Here is a 22725-nt window from a genome sequence, read left to right on the forward strand (position 1 = left end):
GTCCAACTAGCAAGGATTTTGCATTTTTTTGTGCCAAAACACACATTAATTGTGTGTTAAATTCCTGATTTTAGGTAGCTGTTATACAAACCTCTTCATGTTCTGTGTGGTAATAGTGGACAGGCTAGGAGGCATTTGGAGGTGTAGTACTCTTCTCTGTCCACAGGGGTCAGTGTGGAGCCACTAGTAGATTACTCCCACATTGCAGTAAGGTTAAAAAAGAAAAAAAAAGAAAACACCACCACAGAGAATGAATTTTAGAAGCACTCAGAATTATTCCACAGCTTAACGTAGCAGGAGCTGGTGGAAATGGCTGCCACACTGAGAAATGGAGAATGCACTAACTATGGATTTAATCAAAGCAATTGACATGGCTGTAAAGTGACACTGTATTGATCACTTTTAAGTCACATCCCTCCCCTTTCACTGGGGGATCAAAGCTCACACGGCCCATAGAGATGCAGGATCAGCATCGAGCTCAAGGACAAGGAGCAGGCAGCAGGCAGTGGGACGTGGGATCGGGGCCTTAAAGGTGCCCCCTTCCTTTAGTGCTGCACATTCTGCCTGGTGGATTTATAGCTGGATATCTGAAAGGCAGGGTGGGAAAAACAGTTGTCATAGAGATGGGTGGGTGCTTATTGTTTAAAGAGGCCTTTTTTATGCTGTTTGAGGTGTTTCCTTCCCTGTAGTGTGTTATACTGTATAGGTTGGTGTGCATGTAAATGGTCTGCAAAGGCTAACATCCCAAAGTTCCCTCCAGAGGGAGTTTACGCCTCCATTGGACTCCTTTGGTTACTTCTGAAGTATAGTGAGATCACTTTATAAAACTCGCATTTTTATTAACTAGTGCTCCAACACATCGTACGTGATAGGCTAAGGGGCGGGACATCTCTAAGCGGTTGACCAATCACAACAGAGCCGGCCAGCTAACCAATCGGAGCAGACTGGGCTCTGGTTTCAGACAGAGGGTGAAAAGAGGTGCTGCAGCACAGGCAGTATGAGAAAAATAAAGAGCTTTTTGAACATTAAAGCATTTAAACATGTCACAGTAGAGACACTACATACAAATATGAACCTGAAAATTAGCACAGTATGTCTTCATAAAACATATCAACCCTCCAAAAAGACCCTAAAAATATACAAAATAACCATCATTAGGTGTTTAGACAGCCAAAAGTCCACAAGTGAAACATTTGTGAATACTTATGGCGCATTTCCACTGCAGGGCCTCGCACGGCTTAGTACGGTATAGTTAGGCCTTGGTAGGCCAGGCTCACTTTATGCTGCGTTTCCATTACATTTTAGGAACTGGGGTAGTAACTATAGTAACGCAGTGTAGGCGGAGCCGTGACGTCATCTTCAATGCGAAACACAAAACCAACATCAGCCGTTAGCTGTTAGCCCTCAGAACTCACAGCTCCTCATATCTGTTCAGAAACTAGACAAAAGTTAAACAAGTACAAACCACAGACTGTCTGTGTCATGGCGAATACAGTCGCTGGTTTATTTATGTCTGTATAGGCCGTTGTTGTGAGTGTGGTCGGAGCATATACAACGTTAGCTTAGCCGATCTCCATTCAGAAAACACACATTTTAAAAGGTTTTTCGCCTGCCGTCTTGTCTGCAGACTTGTCAAAGCATTAATTCATGGTTTTTACTAACTGGTATCAGTATGTTGTTACTTCGGCATCATATTGAAACGTGTATTACAATGAAATCACGGTCAAATATGTTCATTTTGTTGTAGTTGCCAGCGATTCTCTCACTAGTTTTTTTCAGCCGGGAAATAACCTCGATTTTGGAGAGCCAGAAAACTGTGAAAAAGTACCCGCTAGCCGGAACTACGCCTAGTGGAAACGGAACCAAAAACGGGCCGGGCACGGCACGCTTAAACCGCGCTCCGCGCTGTAGTGAAAATGCGCCATTAGTGTCTTGCTGTCATTGCTGGGTAGGGGTTTGAACTCTTAATTTTGCCTAAATGATTGCCTTATGTGTACCTAAGCCTTTTTTGTTTTGTTTGAACGACCGATCTCACACCTCAACTCCGAAGCCTTATATTCAAAGCGAGCAAGGAAGGTACTCAAACATCTATATCCAAGTCTAATGTCAGGCTCAGAGACGTTTGCTCTACCAATTAGTCACGATAAGGCTTCTGATCCTAATATTGGTTTTGATTCTTGACTTTTTCATTGCTCAAATGAAATTATCAAATGATTCGAAGCCAGCTAGTAATTGCTTCACCGTGTTACAGCATGGTAGCACCAGGCTCTCTATGCCATGATGCAGCTGTAGTGTAATGCATTTATTCTGATAAAAAAGATAAACAGGATTCACACTGCACCTACAAACACTTTAATTTCAAAATGTCTATGAATAATCTGGCAAATCGTCACACATCTTGCAGCACATATAAAAGCAAGTAGCAGTTGGAAAGAAGACTCTCACTAAGACTGTGCTGAGGCTGTTTCACATGGGAAAAGGTGCTCTGCCCACGCCCACGCTGCTGTGCACATACAGTATTCTGCTGTTACTGCACTCTCATCTCCTCTCACTCCCTGCAGCCTCAAATACATGCGTTATCTCCCGCATACACACACACACACACACACATCTTTACCCATACATGCTCTCTGCAATTAGCACATATGTATAAGAGAAAGATGTTCATTCGTCACATGCAGATTTCACACATGTACATGCACAAGTAGAATCATTCTCTCACTGACACTAACACACACCCTCTTGTATTTACTGTAAGTGTCCTTTGAGACCATTTGGCATGCTACCCTCTTTATAGCTCACCTCAACCAGCATTTGATGGTCACTTTAACAGGCATCATCTAATATTTATTGACCCGCTCCGCTGAGGGTTTAATGCTGGCCGTTGGGCCCGACCCGTGCTGTGGTTAACCTCTCAGAGTTTAGCGTATCATGGCGCTTTACCGGCATGAAACTCCATTTCTCTGACTTCTTGAAGATTTGTTCTCACACCGCGAGCTATCCCCTTCAGTCATGGTTTGAAAGGATCCCGCTTTGACAGCTCTGCATCTCAATTGTTAACATGTTTTGCAAAAGAGGTACTTCTTTTTGTACCTATATCTCAACATCATGTTGGTGGAAGCAGTCGGAAACGTATCACTTGCATGGTAACTCAGGTGCAATTCTTCTGCGGTGACAATACAAAAAGGACCTGCATAGTGTTGAAGTATTATGTCATAATATGGAGTAGTATTATGTGACAGTTCCCCTATCATTTTACTGTTAATTAAAGTCCATTTCCTCTATGTTAAGCCATCCCTCTTTGTCATCTCTGAAATGAAGTCCACTTGTAGTCTTGTCTACTTTCACTCTTACACCTAAATGTTTCCAGATTACTTGAGAAGATGCTTAATAAACGGGTCTAGTGCAGCAAAACCCTAGCCAAACTCAAATATCTCAAATTATCTTCAACAAACAATCTGCGAAACAGACAGACTCTATTTGAAATTGACATAATAGACAGAAGTAGTATGATGATACTGGATAACAAAAAATTGTGCCAGGCAACTCACATTGGCAGCCGCGCAGGATCAGAGCTGATACAGATCATTTGGCATCTGACGTACAGTAGTAAGACCCTGGCGCTAGCCAATTGAAGTATGGACACAGCCCAATGGGATCTCACCAAGGACCTACAATTATTCAAATCGTCCAATAAATAGTAACATGTCAGTCCATGTTGCTTCATATTTAAACGTCTTTGATAGTTTGTAAGAAAGAAGTGTGAACTCCAAAACAAAGTGCTAAAATGCACATTTGTTTTCCATTTTGCGTGACCATATTCGAAGTGTAACTGACCCAGTAAATCACGATACCCGGAGACGTAGTTTTAGGTTTCCACGTTTGTAGAGAGGGATCTTTGGGCACTAGGCTGAGTTCTTAAAAGGTCATGAATAATTAATGTCACCCCTCTGACGGGGAGCTGGTGTGTGGAGACGAGAGGCCCCAACTTGAACCGGTGAGTTGGTTTTTTACTATGAGTCAAACTTCTACTTACAAGATGCCCAATTTGAGTATTCAAGGAAGGAAAAACTGACACAAAACTGTTCTTAGATCTTTATTTTTTGACAGGATGGGACTATTTCCCCTTAGACCGTTTCCATCATTTTCCCCAGAACACAATTATTGAGCTACATTAGCTAAGGTGTGTGTGTGTGTGTGTGTGTGTGTGTGTGTGTGTGTGTGTGTGTGTGTGTGTGTGTGTGTGTGTGTGTGTGTGTGTGTGTGTGTGTGGTGTGTGTGTGTGTGTGTGTGGTGTGTGTGTGTGTGTGTGTGTGTGTGTGTGTGGTGTGTGTGTGTGTGTGGTGTGTGTGTGTGTGTGTGTGTGTGTGTGTGTGTGTGTGTGTGTGTGTGTGTGTGTGTGTGTGTGTGTGTTGGTGTTGTGTGTGGTGTGTGTGGTGTGTGTGTGTGGTGTGTGTGTGTGTGTGTGTGTGTGTGTGTGTGTGTGTGTGTGTGTGTGTGTGTGTGGCACCACCCCTCCTGCTTCTGGTAATTGGATGTGACCCCCAACTTGACCGGCAACAATAATTGTACACACACATAAATTCACACACACACAATCTTGGGGGATTTTACGCCACTGGAATACGATTACAGCCCAATAACAGACGGCCTCTAAAGAAGGATTAGTGTTGGGACTGGCAACCTTCCTTTTTACTACATGGTCATTACAGACAGATGTGGCAACCTTAAAGCTTTAACCCCAAATACAACTCTTGGTTATTGTGTATGTGTGTGAGTTTACCATACCTAATTTAATTAGTTGGTATAAGGGGGAGGTTTCAAAAAGAGCCACTCTTAAAATGCACATACAACACGCAAGGCCTGAAATTAACACCTGCCAACCTCCTTAATATGGGTTGAAATTAATTTTGATAAATTACTATTGGACTCTAAATAAATGAAATATATCCTACTTTAATGGCTCTATTGTTTAAGGTCATATGAACAAATTCAAACGCGCCTGCTGTTTCCATTCATGCAGTGTTTAAGAGAGTGGAAAATAAAAAAGACATGCGAGTGAGGATTAATCGTAATATTACTCCCCTTAAACCTTTTAAGAAAATTGTTTTTTCTAAATGGAGGGGAGAGTCCTGCATATCAAATATTGTTGTCAATAAGTTTCAGAGTATGAGGTCTGGAAAGGTAGCAATGTGTATATATATATAAGGTTAAGTGTTCCCTGAAAAAAAAAAAAAGTGTACGGTAAATGACGGCTACAGAAATAATGTTGGGAAATGTTTTAAAATGTTATGTTTTATTATTTTAATTACGTTGAAGGTGGTCTTTATTTTGGGTTACATAAGGAATGAATACCATTTTCTGGTGTTAATGTTCATCTCAGTCTAAAAGTATAACGTTTAGGGATGGGTATCGAGAACCGGTACTAAGTATGTACCGGTACCTGATTGGACGGTATTGGTATACCGTTAAGCCGCTGGACAAACGGTGCTGCTATCGGTATATGAATTACGCTACTTCCCTAGTTTAAACCCTTATCGATAAGCGGTATCGGTATCGATAAAATCCTAACGATACCCATCCCTACTAACGTTATAGCAGTGGCGAACCGTGTCTATCACAACTGGACCTTCTGTAGACACACCCCCCCCCCCCCCGGCGTTATAATGTCCGTCTTTTCACTGAATTGTCGTCTTGAAAAGGGTACTCACAACAATTCCGCAACAACTTCATCTTCACCTGTTGCACTTGTCATTTCAACGTTAAAAACAATAAAACGGCATATGAATTGCTTCGTGGCATTTATCTAGATCCTCCGTCTCGAGCCAGTGAACTACCGGGCCTTCTAGAGTACCCTGGAACCGAGGGAAACTCTGAAAGAATACGCCCATTGGCTACAAATCAATATATGATTGGTTGATCAAACTGTCAGTCCAAACGTACGCTCTCATTCAGTGCAACGGCCAGGGCATTCTATCAAGGATATAGAATACCTTGGTTGAAGGATATTCTACCCAGAGACCCAGAACAAGATCTGATTGGTTGCTTTCTTTTCTAACACAAAACCACTGAAATGCGTAGTGCATGGACCGAGAAGGACAAACAAATCAACGTAACACTGTGATATTACAGATCAACAACACAGATACGATTCTCATTTATTCATTTTATATACATTTTATTACATTTTATTACATTTTATTTATATAATTAAATCGATTTTTTGTTTGTTTTATCTGAGTGTTCCAGGGTATTCTCTGAATACCTTGAAGGCCCTGACGGTTCGCCACTGCGTTATAGATTTATGATTTTGTCCCTTTTTCCCCCTTTTTTTTCATTTGAATGGAAGGGACTTTTTAATTGGTTATCTATATAAAATAAAAAGTCAATTTGGCTCATTTAAAATCAGAGTTTACAGTGAGTTTAACGCCTTCTCACTGGTAGAGAAAAATCATGCTCCTAAAAAATATATATATACAATAATAATAAGCTCAAAGATGCTTAAAAAAGTCAAAATAAACAGCTCTTGCTTACTGTATGTGAAATCCAATTGATGATCCGAGATTCCTTTTTGTTTGAATCCAAATGTCTCCTCTCACCTTTTCCCTCCCTTTTCTTATCTCCCCACCCCTCTGTATATCCTGTTTTCTTGCCTCCAGTCAAAGAGGGCAGGAATCTGGTTCCTATGGACCCCAACGGGCTGTCAGACCCCTACGTGAAGCTTAAACTGATCCCAGACCCCCGCAGCGAGAGTAAACAGAAGACCAAGACCATAAAGTGCTGCCTGAACCCCACCTGGAATGAGACCTTTAAATTGTAAGGCTTCATAACACCATGTTTGCTGCTTTCTTATTTTATTTATCCGTCTGTCTGTCTCTGCCTTTTTTCTCGGCGCTCCTTCCTTTAATAATTTAATCTCAGTTTCCTCTCTTCCATCTCTCTCACTCACCCAGTGCAGTTTTCTTTTTTTAAAAGCATCACATTATGCTCGTCTTATTTCCAAGCATGTGTAACCGCTGGCGCTCAGATAAAAACATCTGGCATATTATAATCATAAAACCTTGCTTTTGGGGTGGTTTCCTGCACTTGGCTCCAATTACATTCTTAATCAGCTTCATCACAGTTTGCATGGAGGGAGACTGGGATTTGCATTTGCATGCCATGTGGGTGCAGATGTTCCATTTGAAAGGTGGTTTTTTTTGCACCTATCCAACAAAGTAAAACCGGATATGACAGACAGTTTGCAGCCTGAATGTTACACAGAGACTTACCACAGACACCTACTACTTTATTTCTTGTATTTGGGAAGAGTGAGGAATCTGATTACCAGAGGAATTATGCTACAGTAGGCACATTGCAGGGACATTGTTATAACAGGAAAGATGAATTCAAGACTGCTCTAATGTTCTCAAGTGAATATGAGTTGTTACCATCATATCAGAGATACAGAAACCTACCATTAAATAAGGCTAGACTGAAGCAGTCTTTGTGCAGCAGTCAATCCTCAAATGAAATACATTTAGAGTTAAATCCCAAGTCAAATGTACTGTAGGTTAGAGAGTCTTTTACATATTGTCTTTGGTCATTGTAATATTATCTTAAATGTCTCTTTCTGTATAGTGTTTGTCCCTGTTGATGTTGCAAAGCGAGCTGCTGTGATGCAATATATTATTCTATCGTATCATATCTATCGAATCCTATCCTATCCTATCCTTTTGATAGTATTGTATCGTACCCTTTTGTAAATGCACAAAGTTGTGGCCACTGCTTTTTACATGTTTTGTATCTAATGTGGGTCTTTGTATCGTACAATCCTTTGACTGTTGAAATGAAAATGATTAAACATAACAAATATATATATATAAGAAACCCATTACTCTCAGCCTTCCTCCAACTGTTGATTGTCCTTGTCTCTCCCGCAGCCACCTAAAGGAGTACGATAAGGACCGCCGTCTGTCGGTGGAGATCTGGGACTGGGACCTGACCAGCCGCAACGACTTTATGGGATCGCTGTCATTCGGCATCTCGGAGCTCCAGAAACAAGGAGTGGATGGATGGTGAGATGAAAGGATGGACAGAGGGGGGGGGGGGGGGGGTGGTGGAGAGATGAGAGGCAGGGGAAGCAGCTCAGGTAGAGGAGGAGGGAGAGTGAAGGTGACCTTGTTCATTACTGCACTGTTGGAGAAATACTTTATTTGGAGCTCTTTATTTTATTCTGGTGAAACTCAGTGCCAACGCGTCTCTACCCTGTCTCTTTATCTCCGCTTCTTTATCTCTCCCTCTCTCGCTCAGACTCTATCTCTCCCTATCTCCCTCTCCTCCTCTCGTTCTGCTGACGCCGCTCTGTCAGGGTTTTTAATGAGATGCCAGCGTTGAGGTGGAGGTGGAGGGAGGCCATTAAAAACTTGATATTGAGAGTAAAGAGAATCCATGCAAGTGAGTGTGTTCTAGTACTCCATCTAAGTAAAGCTCCAAAGCCTCACAAGAAGTCACAGGAACAGATGAGGCTCCTGTGTTTCTTTGTTATTGCCCTCTATGGAAAGGATTTCAAATAATGTAAAGAGTCAAGCTTATGACACACTCATGTCTATCTGATTTGATCATTCTAAGTTGTACCATGTTTTCTGATTAGGTGAAATATCTCACATAAACCCAGTAACTCCATAACTATCCAAACAGAACAAAGTCATGCATCCTTAACAGCCAGGAGCGGATTCTATTGTTGAAAAAGCTGCAACCTGTAGGCAGTGTTTGATCGTCTTTCATTCCTTTTAGATGTTTCCACGGCACAAGAGAAGTGGCTTTAATCAAAATGTTTACATTAACAATAGATCACATAGCTACCTACGGCTCTTTGCTGTACACTTGAGTTGATGAGCTGTGTTTGTATATGTACCCTGACGAAAACGTACCAGTGGTAGATATCCCTGTGATTAAAGGATATTCAAATATTGCAAATGTGATAGGCTATGATTCGCAAAGCCTCTAAACACACCTATATGATATTACATGTCTTCTGGTCGTATCACATATCCGAGAGCCCAATGGGGAAACTACCAAAAGCCAACCCCAATTCACTGTGCAGGGCGCACTTGACTGTGGGTCATGCCACACCACAGGGTTCATGAAAGTAGTGCCTAAGACTGAAAGATTAAAATATTATTTGAAGTAAAATAAGTAAGTGTTATGAGATTGAACCTCTTCAAGCACCGATCTGATCTTAGTGCTGTGTACAGAGAGTCAGAATGTTACGTAATAAGCAGCAAATGGTATAAATGCAAAGTAATACATGTCATGTAACAAGTGAATAAGCAGATATCCATCAGACCAGAACAGGTTGCGGGATATATTCCTCAAAGCTACATCTCAGGACAAAACTGGTCGACTAGACGTAGATGTTGATTGTGGAAACAGTCTTTTTTTTGTCTAGTAACATACTTAACTTGCAGTAAAAATGCCTGATTAAAACAGGTTGTTAAGTTCTAACTCGGGTTGTGGGATTGTCGGCAGAAGCCACATAAAACTATTTAAAACTGCTTAAGTCTTTTGACGAAACTTCCCTATCATAAGGCGATTCATATTTACCATCAAACTCTGCTATAACTAAAAAGAATCAAACTAATGCTGATAACCAACAGAGCCACGCTTACTGAGAGGAAGAAACTTAAAGCGATATTAAAAGTTGATATCTGTGTCGCTAAATCGTAAACACCCAGAACAATGTTATTAACTATATGAATGTATGGGTGATGCTGTGAGGTATGAGCTTATAGCATCAGTCATAATGAGCCCAATGTGAGAAATTATCTCCTAATGATTTTGTTAAATGATAAGCATCTCGGCTGTGTTTTCCCCCGTCTCTGTCTGGCTTTGCTGGATCACCATGAAGGAGAGTGAATTACTAAATAATCATCTGATTATTCTTGAGGACTTTAAATCGCTGCGCTAACAGTCAGCAGCTTCGGCTAATGGAAGCAGTTAAACGCTTAAATTGTATAAACTAATTGGGAATTGATTTGACTGGAAATATTCTCTCTTTCTCTCTCCAGGTTTAAGCTGCTCTCCCAGGAAGAAGGCGAGTACTTCAATGTTCCCGTCGCTCCAGAAGGGGAGGAGGGCAACGAGGAGCTACGGCAGAAATTTGAGGTTTGTGCGCATATGTAACCTTATATACAAAGTCTATTGGGACTCACTGTATGTTGTACACTGTGAACTCTTGCTCAGTGTGGGAATGTCCTTGTCTTCAAACCCTCAGGAAGTGAGCCGGATTTTGTGAGCCGGATTTTGAAGCAAATTCTCTTAGTGGCCAAACGATGGTACTACAACTCCTGTGTCAGTCATTTGGGCCCAAAAATACTTTTTCCTATTGACTTACACTGGGGAAGAAATGTCTGTAAATCAGCAGATCACTTTTTTTGTTTAGCTTAATCAACGTCTGGGCAACCAGTGCCTTTATTTGAGTGACAGCTATGATAGGGGGAGACAGAGGGTAGGTCAAACGGCTTTGGCCCCAGTAAATCTACCCACTGAGCTATATGACAGCCCAGATCAGGGTATTTTTGTAATGAGAGCAAGTGCTATATTGCTTCATACACTATATTAAACACATGTATAACTTTTATTTGTTTAGTGTTGTCTTCACCGCGCAACAGCAATCACGGCTGTTTTTTTATCATCACGAGGGCACCATCTGGGTACTCGTAGTGCAATTATTATCATTGAGATGTACTTATGCACCTAAAAAGGCAAATATAGTTACAGAAGTACGCAAATTGAGACACAGTTATATCCTATTTGTTATTTTATGTGAGAAATGTGTGCCTGAATGTGTCGGTATGGTGAGCTTTTGAATGTGTGTGTGCACTATGCCTCTGTTGTGTCTGTGCGAGAGCCTCTCTGGGAGAGCTGTTAGCACTTGGCAGGCACACTTACAGTGCCATCCGGTCTGGCACACACTGTGTGTGTGTGTGTGTGTGTGTGTGTGTGTGTGTGTGTGTGTGTGTGTGTGTGTGTGTGTGTGTGTGTGTGTGTGTGTGTGTGTGTGTGTGTGTGTGTGTGTGTGTGTGTGTGTGTGTGTGTGTGTGTGTGTGTGTGTGTGTGTGTGTGTGTGTGTGTGTGTGTGTGTGTGTGTGTGTGTGTGTGTGTGTGTGTGTGTGTGTGTGTGTGTGGTGTGTGTGTGTGTGTGTGTGTGTGTGTGTGTGTGTGTGTGTGTGTGTGTGTGTGTGTGTGTGTGTGTGTGTGTGTGTGTGTGTGTGTGTGTGTGTGTGTGTGTGTGTGTGTGTGCGCCGTGGCGAGGATAACCCTGCTCTGCACGTTTCCTTTTCTTTCTTCTGTTTTCCTCGCTCCTTCTGTCTTTCTGAAACTAAAACATTAGTCATTCTGAAAAAGTGTTGATCAGAGAGATGTGTGAAACTGTGATGGGCAGTTTTATTAATTTTTTAGCATGTCCCTGTTTTAGCTCTGGTTGTAGTCAGAGGATTGCCAGAAGATATTGAGCTTAGCGTAAAGTCAGTAATATTTTTTTTTCCCTTTCTCCCCCTCCCCTCCCGGTCCTAGCTAGTAAAGTAAATAACTAAATAAATAGATACATATATAGGTTAAAGTAATGTAAAAGATAATAATATTAAAAGAAAATTAATAGATAAGGAAATAAAGAATAATAACAATAATACATGTACCCATATACTCACATATGTATACCCACATATACACATACATGTGTGTACATACCTACACACATATACACATACACGTACGTACGTACATACATTCATAGTTCCCCCCTTTCTTCTTAATTTAGTGTCTTAAGTTCAGCTATGTAGGCTATCACAGAGCCCCAGACAGATTCAAATAGTTCTGAAGAGCCCCTCAGGTTATATTTAATCTTCTCCAAGTTCAGGTACATCATTAGATCTTTGAGCCATAGAGATGCTTTAGGTGGTATCGAAGATTTCCATTCTAGGAGTATTCTTCTACGTGCTAAGATAGATGCAAAGGCTATACTGTCCTTAGTTTTCCTCCTCATCATTCGGTGGCCAGGTAGTACTCCAAAAATGGCAGTTTCTGCACATGGTGTCAGTACCACGTCCAAGGCCTCCGTAAGGTGTTTGAAAATGCTTATCCAGTATCCTTGTAGGCGAGGACAAGACCAAAACATATGAGTCATGTTTGCTGGTGACGTGTGGCACATCTGGTTTATATAATCCGTACATAAACTAAAATGTAAATCCCACACTACCCCTCTTCTCTGCTCCCTCACTAGTTACCAGTTGCTTCCTAACTCCCTTCAATACTCTGGCCTACCTTGCTGTGAAGGGATCAGGCCCTTCCTACATCCAGGGCATGGTTAAATTACAAACTCCAGCACGTGCACGTCGCCCTGCATCAATCAATCGGCTCACTGCGAGTGGAACCCAGAAAACCCCCGACAATGGCCGGTAAAAGAAAAGAGACCCTTCTCGTTTCTGCTTGTAGCATTGCAGGCCATTGTGAGGACTTCTGCTCATAAAGCAGTGCAATCAGTCTTTAAAGGAGTCTTTCCTTGTGCAAGACTCTGCTTTAACGGGCTGATGTCTTTGTAATTCTTCTTCTCTACACCCCCCCCCCCCTTGTCTCCATTTAGTTTCCCTTTCTCTTCTTCACTTATCTGTTTTGTCCTCTGTCTCCTTGAGTGCCCCCCTGTGTGTTTCTCTCCCTTTTATCTGTCTTTCGTTCCCTCCATCTCTTCAAGGTCATGGTCCTCAGACGTTCACTGAGACACATTCTCAAGGGGCCAGCTATCAGACACACACACACACACACACACACACACACACACACACACACACACACACACACACAAGCATGTAGGCATCTTCTAGCGTGAAGCTCTCAGAGAGATGGCAGAAAGAAGGACACGCACACAAAATAGTCTTCACTTACTGTAGGTATTTTGACCAGCATGTCTCCCGTCACCCAGTGCACATTTACACAAACACACATGCAAGACAGTCACAGTGATAAATAATGCACGTTTTGCATTTACACACACACACACACACACACACACACACACACACCCACACACAATATTCTAAGCAAGTCCAGGAGCAGAAAACTAGACAAATAAAATGACGTGTTTTTTTAAGTCAAACACGGTAAAGCAATGTATACAATATGTGTACTGACTTCAGTCACAATTTCTTCCTCTTTCCCTGTCCGTTTTGCTTTTCCCCTTATCCCTGACAAATAAGTTGTACATACCATTTCCATCACTACTTAAAGTGGCAACAGACGCACATCCTTTGTGTCGTAAATCGTTGGTTTATTTTCCTGGGATTGTTCCCAGTGGCAGACAGAATTGCTTAGTGAAAAGCAAGGCTTATAAGGAACCAACTTAATGGTGGAGGGTGTCATTATTCTACAGCCATTACATTGGGCAATCGACATTTACTTGATAATAAGTTAAAGCAAAAAGCGTGTCTATTGCCCCTTTAATTACACAAATATCCATAAAAGCAAATAACCCTTTAAGTTGGTGTTAAAACTATTTTGTTTTCAAGGCAATGTATCAGATTGTCCTTCTGCCATTCATCCTATTTATTGTTCAACCACACACACATTTGGACACATGGCTGTGGACAGAGAGTGCAGCATTGATCTCTGAAGGCTTTCAGAGTGTTGCCTTCAGCATGCTCTGCTGCTCACAAATACCTCTGTGTGAGTGGGAGTGTGAGTGGGAGTGTGTGTGTGAATGTGTGTGTGTGTGTGTGTGTCTGTGAATGTGTGTGTCTGTGAATGTGTGTGCTTTAGAACAGATGGAGACAGATAGGGCCTTTTTATCCATTGATGAGTCTGGAAACCGTATGGGTTGCATCACACACGCACACACACACACACACACACACACACACACACACACACACACACACACACACACACACACACACACACACACACACACACACACACACACACACACACACACACACACACACACACACACACACACACACACACACACGGTGCAGGGAGCAGTACTAGGATGCTTCACTCTGACAATTTTCCACACAAGCCAGCGGAGAAATGAGTGCACAGGACAGGAGAAGAAGTGAGAGAGCCTCAGTGCGGATCAGCAATTTCAGATAAGATAGGATAAGATGTACTCTTCCTGCACCTCTGTCTCTCGGTGTGTAGGCATTTTCTTAATGTCTTAAGACTGTTTTTAAATTGAAGCATGGCTTAACAAAGTGGAGTGTAAGATTATAATTAGATTAGATTATAAGATTAGAATAGTTTCGTACCACGGAGAGAGAGCGTGACAAGGTCGAGGCGAACTGACTCAGAGAGAGTCGGAAATGAACCGGAGTGAATAAAGGAGAAATGGTGACAGACATGAATAAATGCAGCCTCAGAGACACAGGCCACATTTATAAAGATGAAGTAGAAATGAATTATAGAGAAAGAGAAATGGCGTTCACAGTGACTGGTTGAAGGACAGAAACAAGGGAAGTGGTGACAGTCGTGATGGAACAGAGTGGCAGACTCACTGGGAGACATATTTGTTATGGAAAGTTTAAAGTGCCTGCTCAGAATAAATGAAATACAATGAAGCAAAAAGGCAAAACATGTTCCCCCTTTTAACATATTCATCACATCCACTCCTGTCTCTCTCACACAAAGTGTTACTCTCTGATCTTAAAAGACACCAATTCTTAAAAGCACCCCAGAACTTTTTAGGGATATTTGAAAAATGTAAGGCCTTTATTTAAATGTATTGGACCAACAGTGTTTGGATTCTGAAATAACAGATGTGGCTGGATTAGATGTATTATTCTTCTTTCCTATTTGTTTATTACTTTAAAGTTTCAAATATGCTTAAAATAAAATTGAGGAAAATATCTCACCATCTTATTGTAACAACATCTTTCAGTATGTAAAGCAGATTTACCTTAAGCAAAAAGACTTGGTTCCAGATAATTAGCAGCATTACAAAAGGACTTTCTCAAATGATGATAAGATGTTACATAAATGTTACTAATGACTCGCACAGATTTACAAAATGGATGTGCTTAAGAAATTAATATTTAACATTTTCCTTTAAGGCATTTTCCCACATCTGCCATTATGCGAACCTGAATGTTGTGATACTAGAACGACAGCCACTGCCCTCCTTTGTTCCACAAAATCAGTCGCATGAAGTGAAGTGCTCTCTCTAGGTCGTCCTCAGACGAGCCCTCGCTTCCAGTCATCCCGGTTCTCCGTATAGGATTTTGGGATGACTTTGTTCTTCATGGTTGTTCTTTACTATGCTGATTAAGGACTAGGGGGCGCAACTCCTCTCAGTCCTGGTTTTAGTTCAGAGTGTCCTTCTCCTAGATGGGCTGCCTTCCATGGCTATGAGCCCCATCTGCCCGGAATTGAAGTGCAGAGTCATGTTAATGCCTGACTGTCTGTATACAAAATACTTTTATAAATTATTTGTTGCATAAACAAATGTTTGTAGTTCCCAGAACCTAAGGGACAAATATTGTTGAGGAAAGTAAATGAGTTAATCTCTTTCTCACCTTACCATACTGTTTAAAGGCCGTTTATCATTTATACTTAAATATAAATACATTTACTAGTTCACTGACAGCCTGTAGTCTCTTTAAAGGTTGCATCTTATGTACAATCAATCAATTCATCCATCAAGCTTAATTTAAATGGCACTTTTCAAACACAAAAATGAACACAAAGTGCTTCACGAACCATTAAAAGAAATGTTGGAAACAATACCTAACCCCCTCTCAGTCCATAGACAGAGTAACATATAACTTTGTGATTTATAAAAACACTTAATACCAACAACAAATCAATAAACACTTGACTAAATAAAACAAGAATAAACACAATTTAAAATCTAAAAAGGTAGGTCTTGAGTTGGCTCTTAAAGGTAAGAACACTGTCTAATGTTGTCGTCTATCTCTTTCTCCTATCCAGAGAGCTAAGATTGGACCAGGCAAGAACGCAGAAGGCAAGGCGGCTATCGCTGCTGCTCGCTTCGACTCCAACGGCAACCAAGACCGCATGAAGCTGGCCGACTTCAACTTCCTGATCGTGCTGGGCAAGGGCAGCTTCGGCAAGGTGAGGCGATTATTCATCCCTAAGTCTGATTGGTGGATGACAGACCCTTCGCCTGAGCATCAACCACAGGAAGGAACCTGTGTTGTGCGTAGCTGCCCTCATACCTCTGCAAACACACAGCCAATTGTGTGCCATGATGGAAATCTCTGTGAGCATGTGTTAGCGTTTGAGCTGGACAGAGCATCAGAGCTCTCTATCCACACACATAGCTTAGAGGTGGACAGAAGGAGAAGATGGAGGTAAAGGAGACGGAGCACATGGAGACAGAGATGGATGAAAGGAAAGAGACCGAGAGGATGACGTGACAAGAGGAGAAAATGATGAAAGGAGGGAGAGACAGAGATGTGAGAGCATGGCGGCAAGGTTGACATGAATGAATTGAGAGAGAGGTAAAAACGTCAGAGTGAATGAAAAGAGGTGAGAGGAGGGAGGGGGGGGGGAACCTTGGAGAGGGAAGACTGACGGGAATGAATGAAAATCAAGGCGAGAAGGAGAAAGAACGGAGAGATGGGGAGAGAGAGAGGAAATTGGGTAAAAGACGGGTGGAGCAGCGGGGGGGGGGGGGGAGAGAGAGAGAGAGAGAGAGAAAGTGACAGAAAGAGAACGACAGAAAGAGAGAGAGACCATTGTCTGTGTACCTGACCTGTATGCCGGCTGCCTGTTTCCATGGTAACAGGCGTTTAAAGCAACACTGATGCGTCAATATGGAGAAACTGAGTCGAGGGTCGATCATTACTGGAATACCCGACACACACACACATGCGTACAGATTCCTGAAACGTGGACAGACACATGCATACACACACACACACACACACATTTAGAAAGAACAACACACGGTACATTAGAAAGTCCTTCACACACAACCACGTGCACAAACAGGCGTTCACGTGACGCTTGTGTGTGTGATGGTTGCTGAGTGTGTGTGGGAGGCTGGTACCTTCAGAACATCTGCATTACAGTGTGGTAATAACACACACACACACACACACACACTCGTATCACATGGGCACACATGGGCATACACATGCTTTTGCCTGATCTGTAATGTTACGTCTCGTATGTACACACACACACACACACACACACACACACACACACACACACACACACACACACACACACACACACACACACCACAAGCCCAAGCTGCATTTATTACAGGGTGGGAACATTTTGCTCTGCATTGTATGAATGCTGTCCATTGTGCTAACGCTTAGCTTTAGCTACAACGTTATTTTGTGTTTTATTGTTACATTTTATTTAGCTGATGCTTTTATCCAAAGCAACTTACAATAGGTGTAGTAAGCCATACAGATACAAACTCAGAACAACAAGAAAAGTGCACATATATTTGCTTTTATTATAATCTTGTCCAGGGTACAGGCGAAACAGGTGTTTTTTTTTTTAAATATATGCAGAGTTTCTGCTTTCCTGATTTCAATGGGTAACTAGTTCCACTATTTTGGAACAAGGACTGCAAACAGGCAAGTTTTACATTTATTTCTCTGAACTTTGTTGTGTTACTGGACATTGTGCAATTCCCTAATTGTTCAAATCACAAGTTCTACCACAATACAACATTATATCGTTTCTTTGGACAGAAATACAGTATTCGATGTTGTCAAAAATTCTGTCATATGATTTCAATTCCCTGGCCTGTGGTCGAAATAAGACAACAGAATCAATATCAAGTCACAAACTACAACTACAATATGATTTAACAATTAATTGATGATCTTTGTTTTCTTAAACTTAAACGTCATCTTTGTATATATTTATGAATATTTCGTTTTGCAGATAAATACTTAAAGGTAAAGAATTGAAACCCACAAGTTGGGGACTATTTCACTTTGTGACAGTAACACATCTCCAAACGTGTCTTATTCTAACCCAATTGTTGGTCTTTAAAGAAAAAGAACATATCAGCAGCCTTTTTTTTTATTACAATAAATAACATTTTAAGTTATTAGTCAACTTAGAGGCCTGAAGAAGTCTCACGTTTTCCTAAAGTGACCATTTATGTATCACCAGACATGATGTATGATCTATGACAGTTTATCAAATCCAACACCGCCCGCTGTAATAAAACATGGCGCCGCATCAGTGCAGTGTTGTGCAGTGGAGTGTGGATTCATTTGTTTTCCCTGGGTAAATTCACTCTGCAAGGTCAGCAGAGAAAACACTGTGGCATCATTTACGACATATGACAGTTAATATCCCGAGGTCTGCTCTGCTGTCAAATGACCCTGAACAACTTTTTCTTGGATAAAAGGCTGTTGCCAATAGTGACAACACACAATCCACAGTAGAGTAGGCAGCCTCTATGAAAGACACTGTGACCAAAATGACCTCAAATAAGACATTGAACCTCGGTGAGATCATAAACTCAGAAGTTTATGGTAACTTATTTTAATTATGTGTGAAGGGTAAAATAAAAATAATAAAATGGTGCTTGTATTTGTCACCATGAGGCGTGTAATGATGCCAAAAAAGCTTCCGTTGTTGCTTTGAGATTTGTGCGCCTTTTGATTTGGGATAAAACCCCGCTGTGGTTTTATGTCTTCCTCCCCTTGTGTCGCTGTTGTCCTTGTCCTTGTGGTTGCATAAAATGAGCTTTGGGCCAGATGGTGTCCTTCCTCTTCCTCTGTTTCAACTTTATAGAGTTTGTATTTACATAGAGTCACACTGCCACCATATGGGACGAGTCCACTTATCCACAAACACACTCCCACACACTTACATATGCTTTTTTCAAAGGATACCACCGGCATACATCCAACTTCAACAGATCTCTAAACTTGAATGCGGAAGATTGTAATGCTCTCTCTTTATATGTGCGTTATATAGGTTTGTGTGCATGTAAATGGTCTGCAAAGGCTAAAATGCCAAAGGTGCCAGAGGTGCTATTGGCTAGCACTCAAACACATTTGACATGATAGGCTAAGGGGCGGGACATCCCTAATGGTTGGACCAATCACAACAGAGCCGACCAGCTAACCAATCAGAGCAGACTGGGCTCTGGTTTCAGACAGAGGGTGAAAAGAGGTGCTGCAGCACAGGCAGTATGAGTGTAAACATTTCATGGTACAGTAGAGACACAAAATATGAACCTGAAAATGAACATACTATCTCTTCTTTAACACCCTCACACACACATACAGGGTGTCCGCGGGGTCTTAACAAGTATTAAAAGTTGATAAATCAATTTAGCGAAAATTAAGGCTATTAAAAAGAATTAAACGGCATTTTCCAAGGTATTACATTTTGTAGCTTGTTTTCAATAAGTATATAAATTGTCCAAAGAGGTTGTATTCTACAGTCTGCCTGAATGTAATCATTGCGTAGGTGTGTAGTGTGATTCTGTGTAGTTTATTTATGGCATCCCGTTGGATCTGACGTCATCTTCTGAACGGGACATCGCACGCTGCTCGATAGCGCGCGAAGGTCCGTTTACGCCGGTTGTTAAACAACATCGTTATGGGGAAATGCAAGTTTGCGTCCAAATGGTTGGAAGATAAGGAGGAAGGACAATCAATACTGTATATAGTCAATGTGAGGTAAAGTGTGTAAATGTAACCGGTTAAAACTCGAAGTGGCGATGAGGTCTTAAAATGTATGGAAAGGGTCTTGAAAAAGGTCTTAAAAGGTCTTACATTTGACTTCAGGATTCCTGCATATACCCTGACATATATACACTTGTGTGTCTAATCCATCTGTGCTTCACTCCCAGTAGTATCCCAAACCCGATAACCCCTCTACATTATCATACCTGAATATTTATATGGCATAAACAGCAAAGTTTCCGATCTCTTTGGGGAAAAATAATATGAATTAGATATAAGGTCACTCTCATTAATCTGTAGTTAAAGGTTTTGGAAAGAATAATGAGAGTTTTCCATTAGCATCCTGAGGCTGGAGTTCATCAATGTTCTCTGTTTGCAGACATTCTGTTTTCTTTACACAATGATCTTTCTAAGTCTATGTTGCTTCCCCAGAGGAATTAAACACATCAATAAATCAATCAAACCCAGTTTGTCTTGAGCTTTTGAACAGTTGCAGCATTTTTCCAGTCTCTAAGTTCCCCCTGTGTTTTATGCAAATGAACATAAGAGAATAAAAACGTTTTTAAAATGGAATACAATTGGATAAAAGATCCTTTTGTGGAGGTCCCAAAACTCAATTAGCCTTATGGGAACTACAAACACACCATGCTAGCCATGTAATGTAAAACTCAGCTTCTCCTTTTTATATCATTCTTACCCGCCTTGTTTTAAGATAAAAGTATTAGTTTAAGAGTGATAGAAAGAGCAAGAGAGCCAGACGACTAGTTTCAGCAGAGCACTCTGACACGTGGGAACTTTATCAGTGCTGATAATTTACATGAATTACCACTTTCTGAAAAATGTCTCTTTCCTAAGCTCGAAACCTTTGAGAAGTTTTTGCAAAAAATAAAAGTCGAGGGACAGGATGAGCTTCAAATTGTGAGCTCTTAAATGAAAAATTAAGTTGTCTAATGCTTTAGCGTTGATTTGATTAATTTCCTCTTTAATATAAAGCTAGTTTAGCTTAGCATAAATACAAAAGTGATGGGGATACAGCCAGCCTGGCTCTGTGCAAAGGGAACAGAATCTGCCCTCTTAAGCTAAATATTTATAGGCTTAGATTGAACAGACGGATATAAGAGTCACATCTATTTGATATATCCATCCTTCAATAGTTACACTTGCTCATATAATTCCCCCATACCGATTTACGTCCAGGGAGTTGAACTTTTATGACCTGGTCACAAGCCTGCTGCAACTTTTATGAGATGACCTGCAAGCTGGGTCTTGACCTACATTTGACCCGCTGTTTGCAGCCGGAAAGAAGATATGAGGACAGGGGAGGAGGAAGAAGAGGAAAGTAGGAAAGGGAGAAATTGAAGAAGAGAAGTGGTGAAAAATGAGAGGAGAAGAGGAGAGGGTAAACAAGAGACCTGAGAGAGAAAGACGAGACGGAAACGTTTACTGCTCTGATTGAGAGACTGTGAGCCTGACCTTGCAAAAAAACACATTTCCACCTCTTTAAACGTACACATACATACAGTACACACAAATCACACACGGGTATACACAAAAACATCTCAAAGTGGTTTTATCCTCTGCGTTTGTCTGTTCGACCTCCACGAGAAAACACCATGGTGTGTGTATGTGTGTCTCACATGTGTAGTCACTATTAGATAGTCAGACTTGATCATTAAAACAACTCTTCCTCTGCCATCGGTTCTTCTTCTTCACTTCAAGGCAGTCAATCTTCCCCCCATTATTTATATCCCACCCTCCTCACCCATAGACCTTCCTTTATCTCCATATAGCCCCCATACTGTACTGTGTACTCCTCACTAATGTTAAATGGCAAACAGAAGCTGAACGATAAATCAATCTTATGTTTGACATTTTGCATCGAGTTGCACATTGTATATGCAATTTAAATAAATATTCACTTTTACTGAAATAGATGATAACAAACCAACTAGTCTGTCTAAATGAGCATGAGAAGACCCACAATATGCTGGCAGACTTAACAATGTGAGCTCCATTTGTGCAAAGTTAAAAAAACAACCTCAAGCGAGAGTGACACAAAGAAATGATACAAGTCAATGACATGTACAGTATGCCTTAACTTTTGTATTTATTTATTTACATCTTAGTACTACAATTATCCAGACATTTAGCTCCCAATTTGACATGCCTCAAAGTTGATATTGTGCAGTCTGACAAATATCAAAGTCAACTTTATTGTCAATCTTCCAGTTTGTGTGTTCGAAATACTGTTTCCCACAATCCCGAATATAAAAACAAATGTATATAAAATGTAAAGATATGTGTGCAAATATGTGTATATATATATATATACTGTACACAGTCAAAGACACATTTGTACATGTGCACACATTGAGACCTAAATAAAAACACAGCAATCAATATATACAAAATAACAGCCACTTCAATATTTTGAGAATTAGTGCAGATTGTCCATCGAATGTGCAAAAAATAAATATTAAGTGCATAATATTTCAAGCAAGATAGTATTCTCCTATGTAATGACACAAAATCCCACTAAAGGAGCCTTGTACCCCCTCCTCTCCCCCTGTCCTGCCATTTCTCTTTCCTATGTAACCTCCTCTCTGATGACATCCTGAAAGTTGATGAGTCAGTTTCCTCTCTCCTTCCTTCCTGTCCTTTCTCTCTTTACTTCTACTTTGACCTAACCCCACAGTCAGAGAAGCTTTTCTTTATCCCTGCTGACCTTTACAGAACCTCCTTTATCTCCCCCCCTTTTCCCTGCCTCCTACAGCTCACTCCTTACCCTTTCTCCCTCCTTGTTCCTTCGTCCTTACTTTGTCTTTCAAAGTGGCGTTACAATAAAGGATTGACAGTAGCTGTGTGCCATTTAAAATGTAGATTATTCATGAGTTTATTTGTCTTTGGTATTTCTCTAATAAGACATATCCTACTACAAATTACAATTACCCTGCCGGCTTTCTTGTGATTGGTCAACCGCTTAGAGATCTCCCGCCCCTTAGCTTATTACATACAATGTGTTGGAGCGCTAGCCAATAGAAATAGAACAATTATT

At 41.0% G+C, this 22725-nt stretch overlaps 1 protein-coding gene across 2 annotated transcripts in view; it reads left to right on the plus strand.

The window, feature by feature from the left end:
* Positions 1–22725, plus strand: part of LOC117492333 (protein kinase C beta type-like) — a 97644-nt gene that overhangs the window by 47956 nt on the left and 26963 nt on the right. For both annotated transcript variants that reach the window (XM_034142518.1, XM_034142517.1), the window contains exons 6-9: positions 6660–6816; positions 7923–8057; positions 10050–10146; positions 15961–16104. In XM_034142518.1, the coding sequence (XP_033998409.1) occupies positions 6660–6816; positions 7923–8057; positions 10050–10146; positions 15961–16104 (533 nt within the window). The remainder of the gene's footprint in view (positions 1–6659; positions 6817–7922; positions 8058–10049; positions 10147–15960; positions 16105–22725) is intronic.

Source organism: Trematomus bernacchii, unplaced genomic scaffold (assembly GCF_902827165.1).
Source record: "Trematomus bernacchii unplaced genomic scaffold, fTreBer1.1, whole genome shotgun sequence".
NCBI classification, from domain to species: Eukaryota; Metazoa; Chordata; class Actinopteri; order Perciformes; family Nototheniidae; genus Trematomus; species Trematomus bernacchii.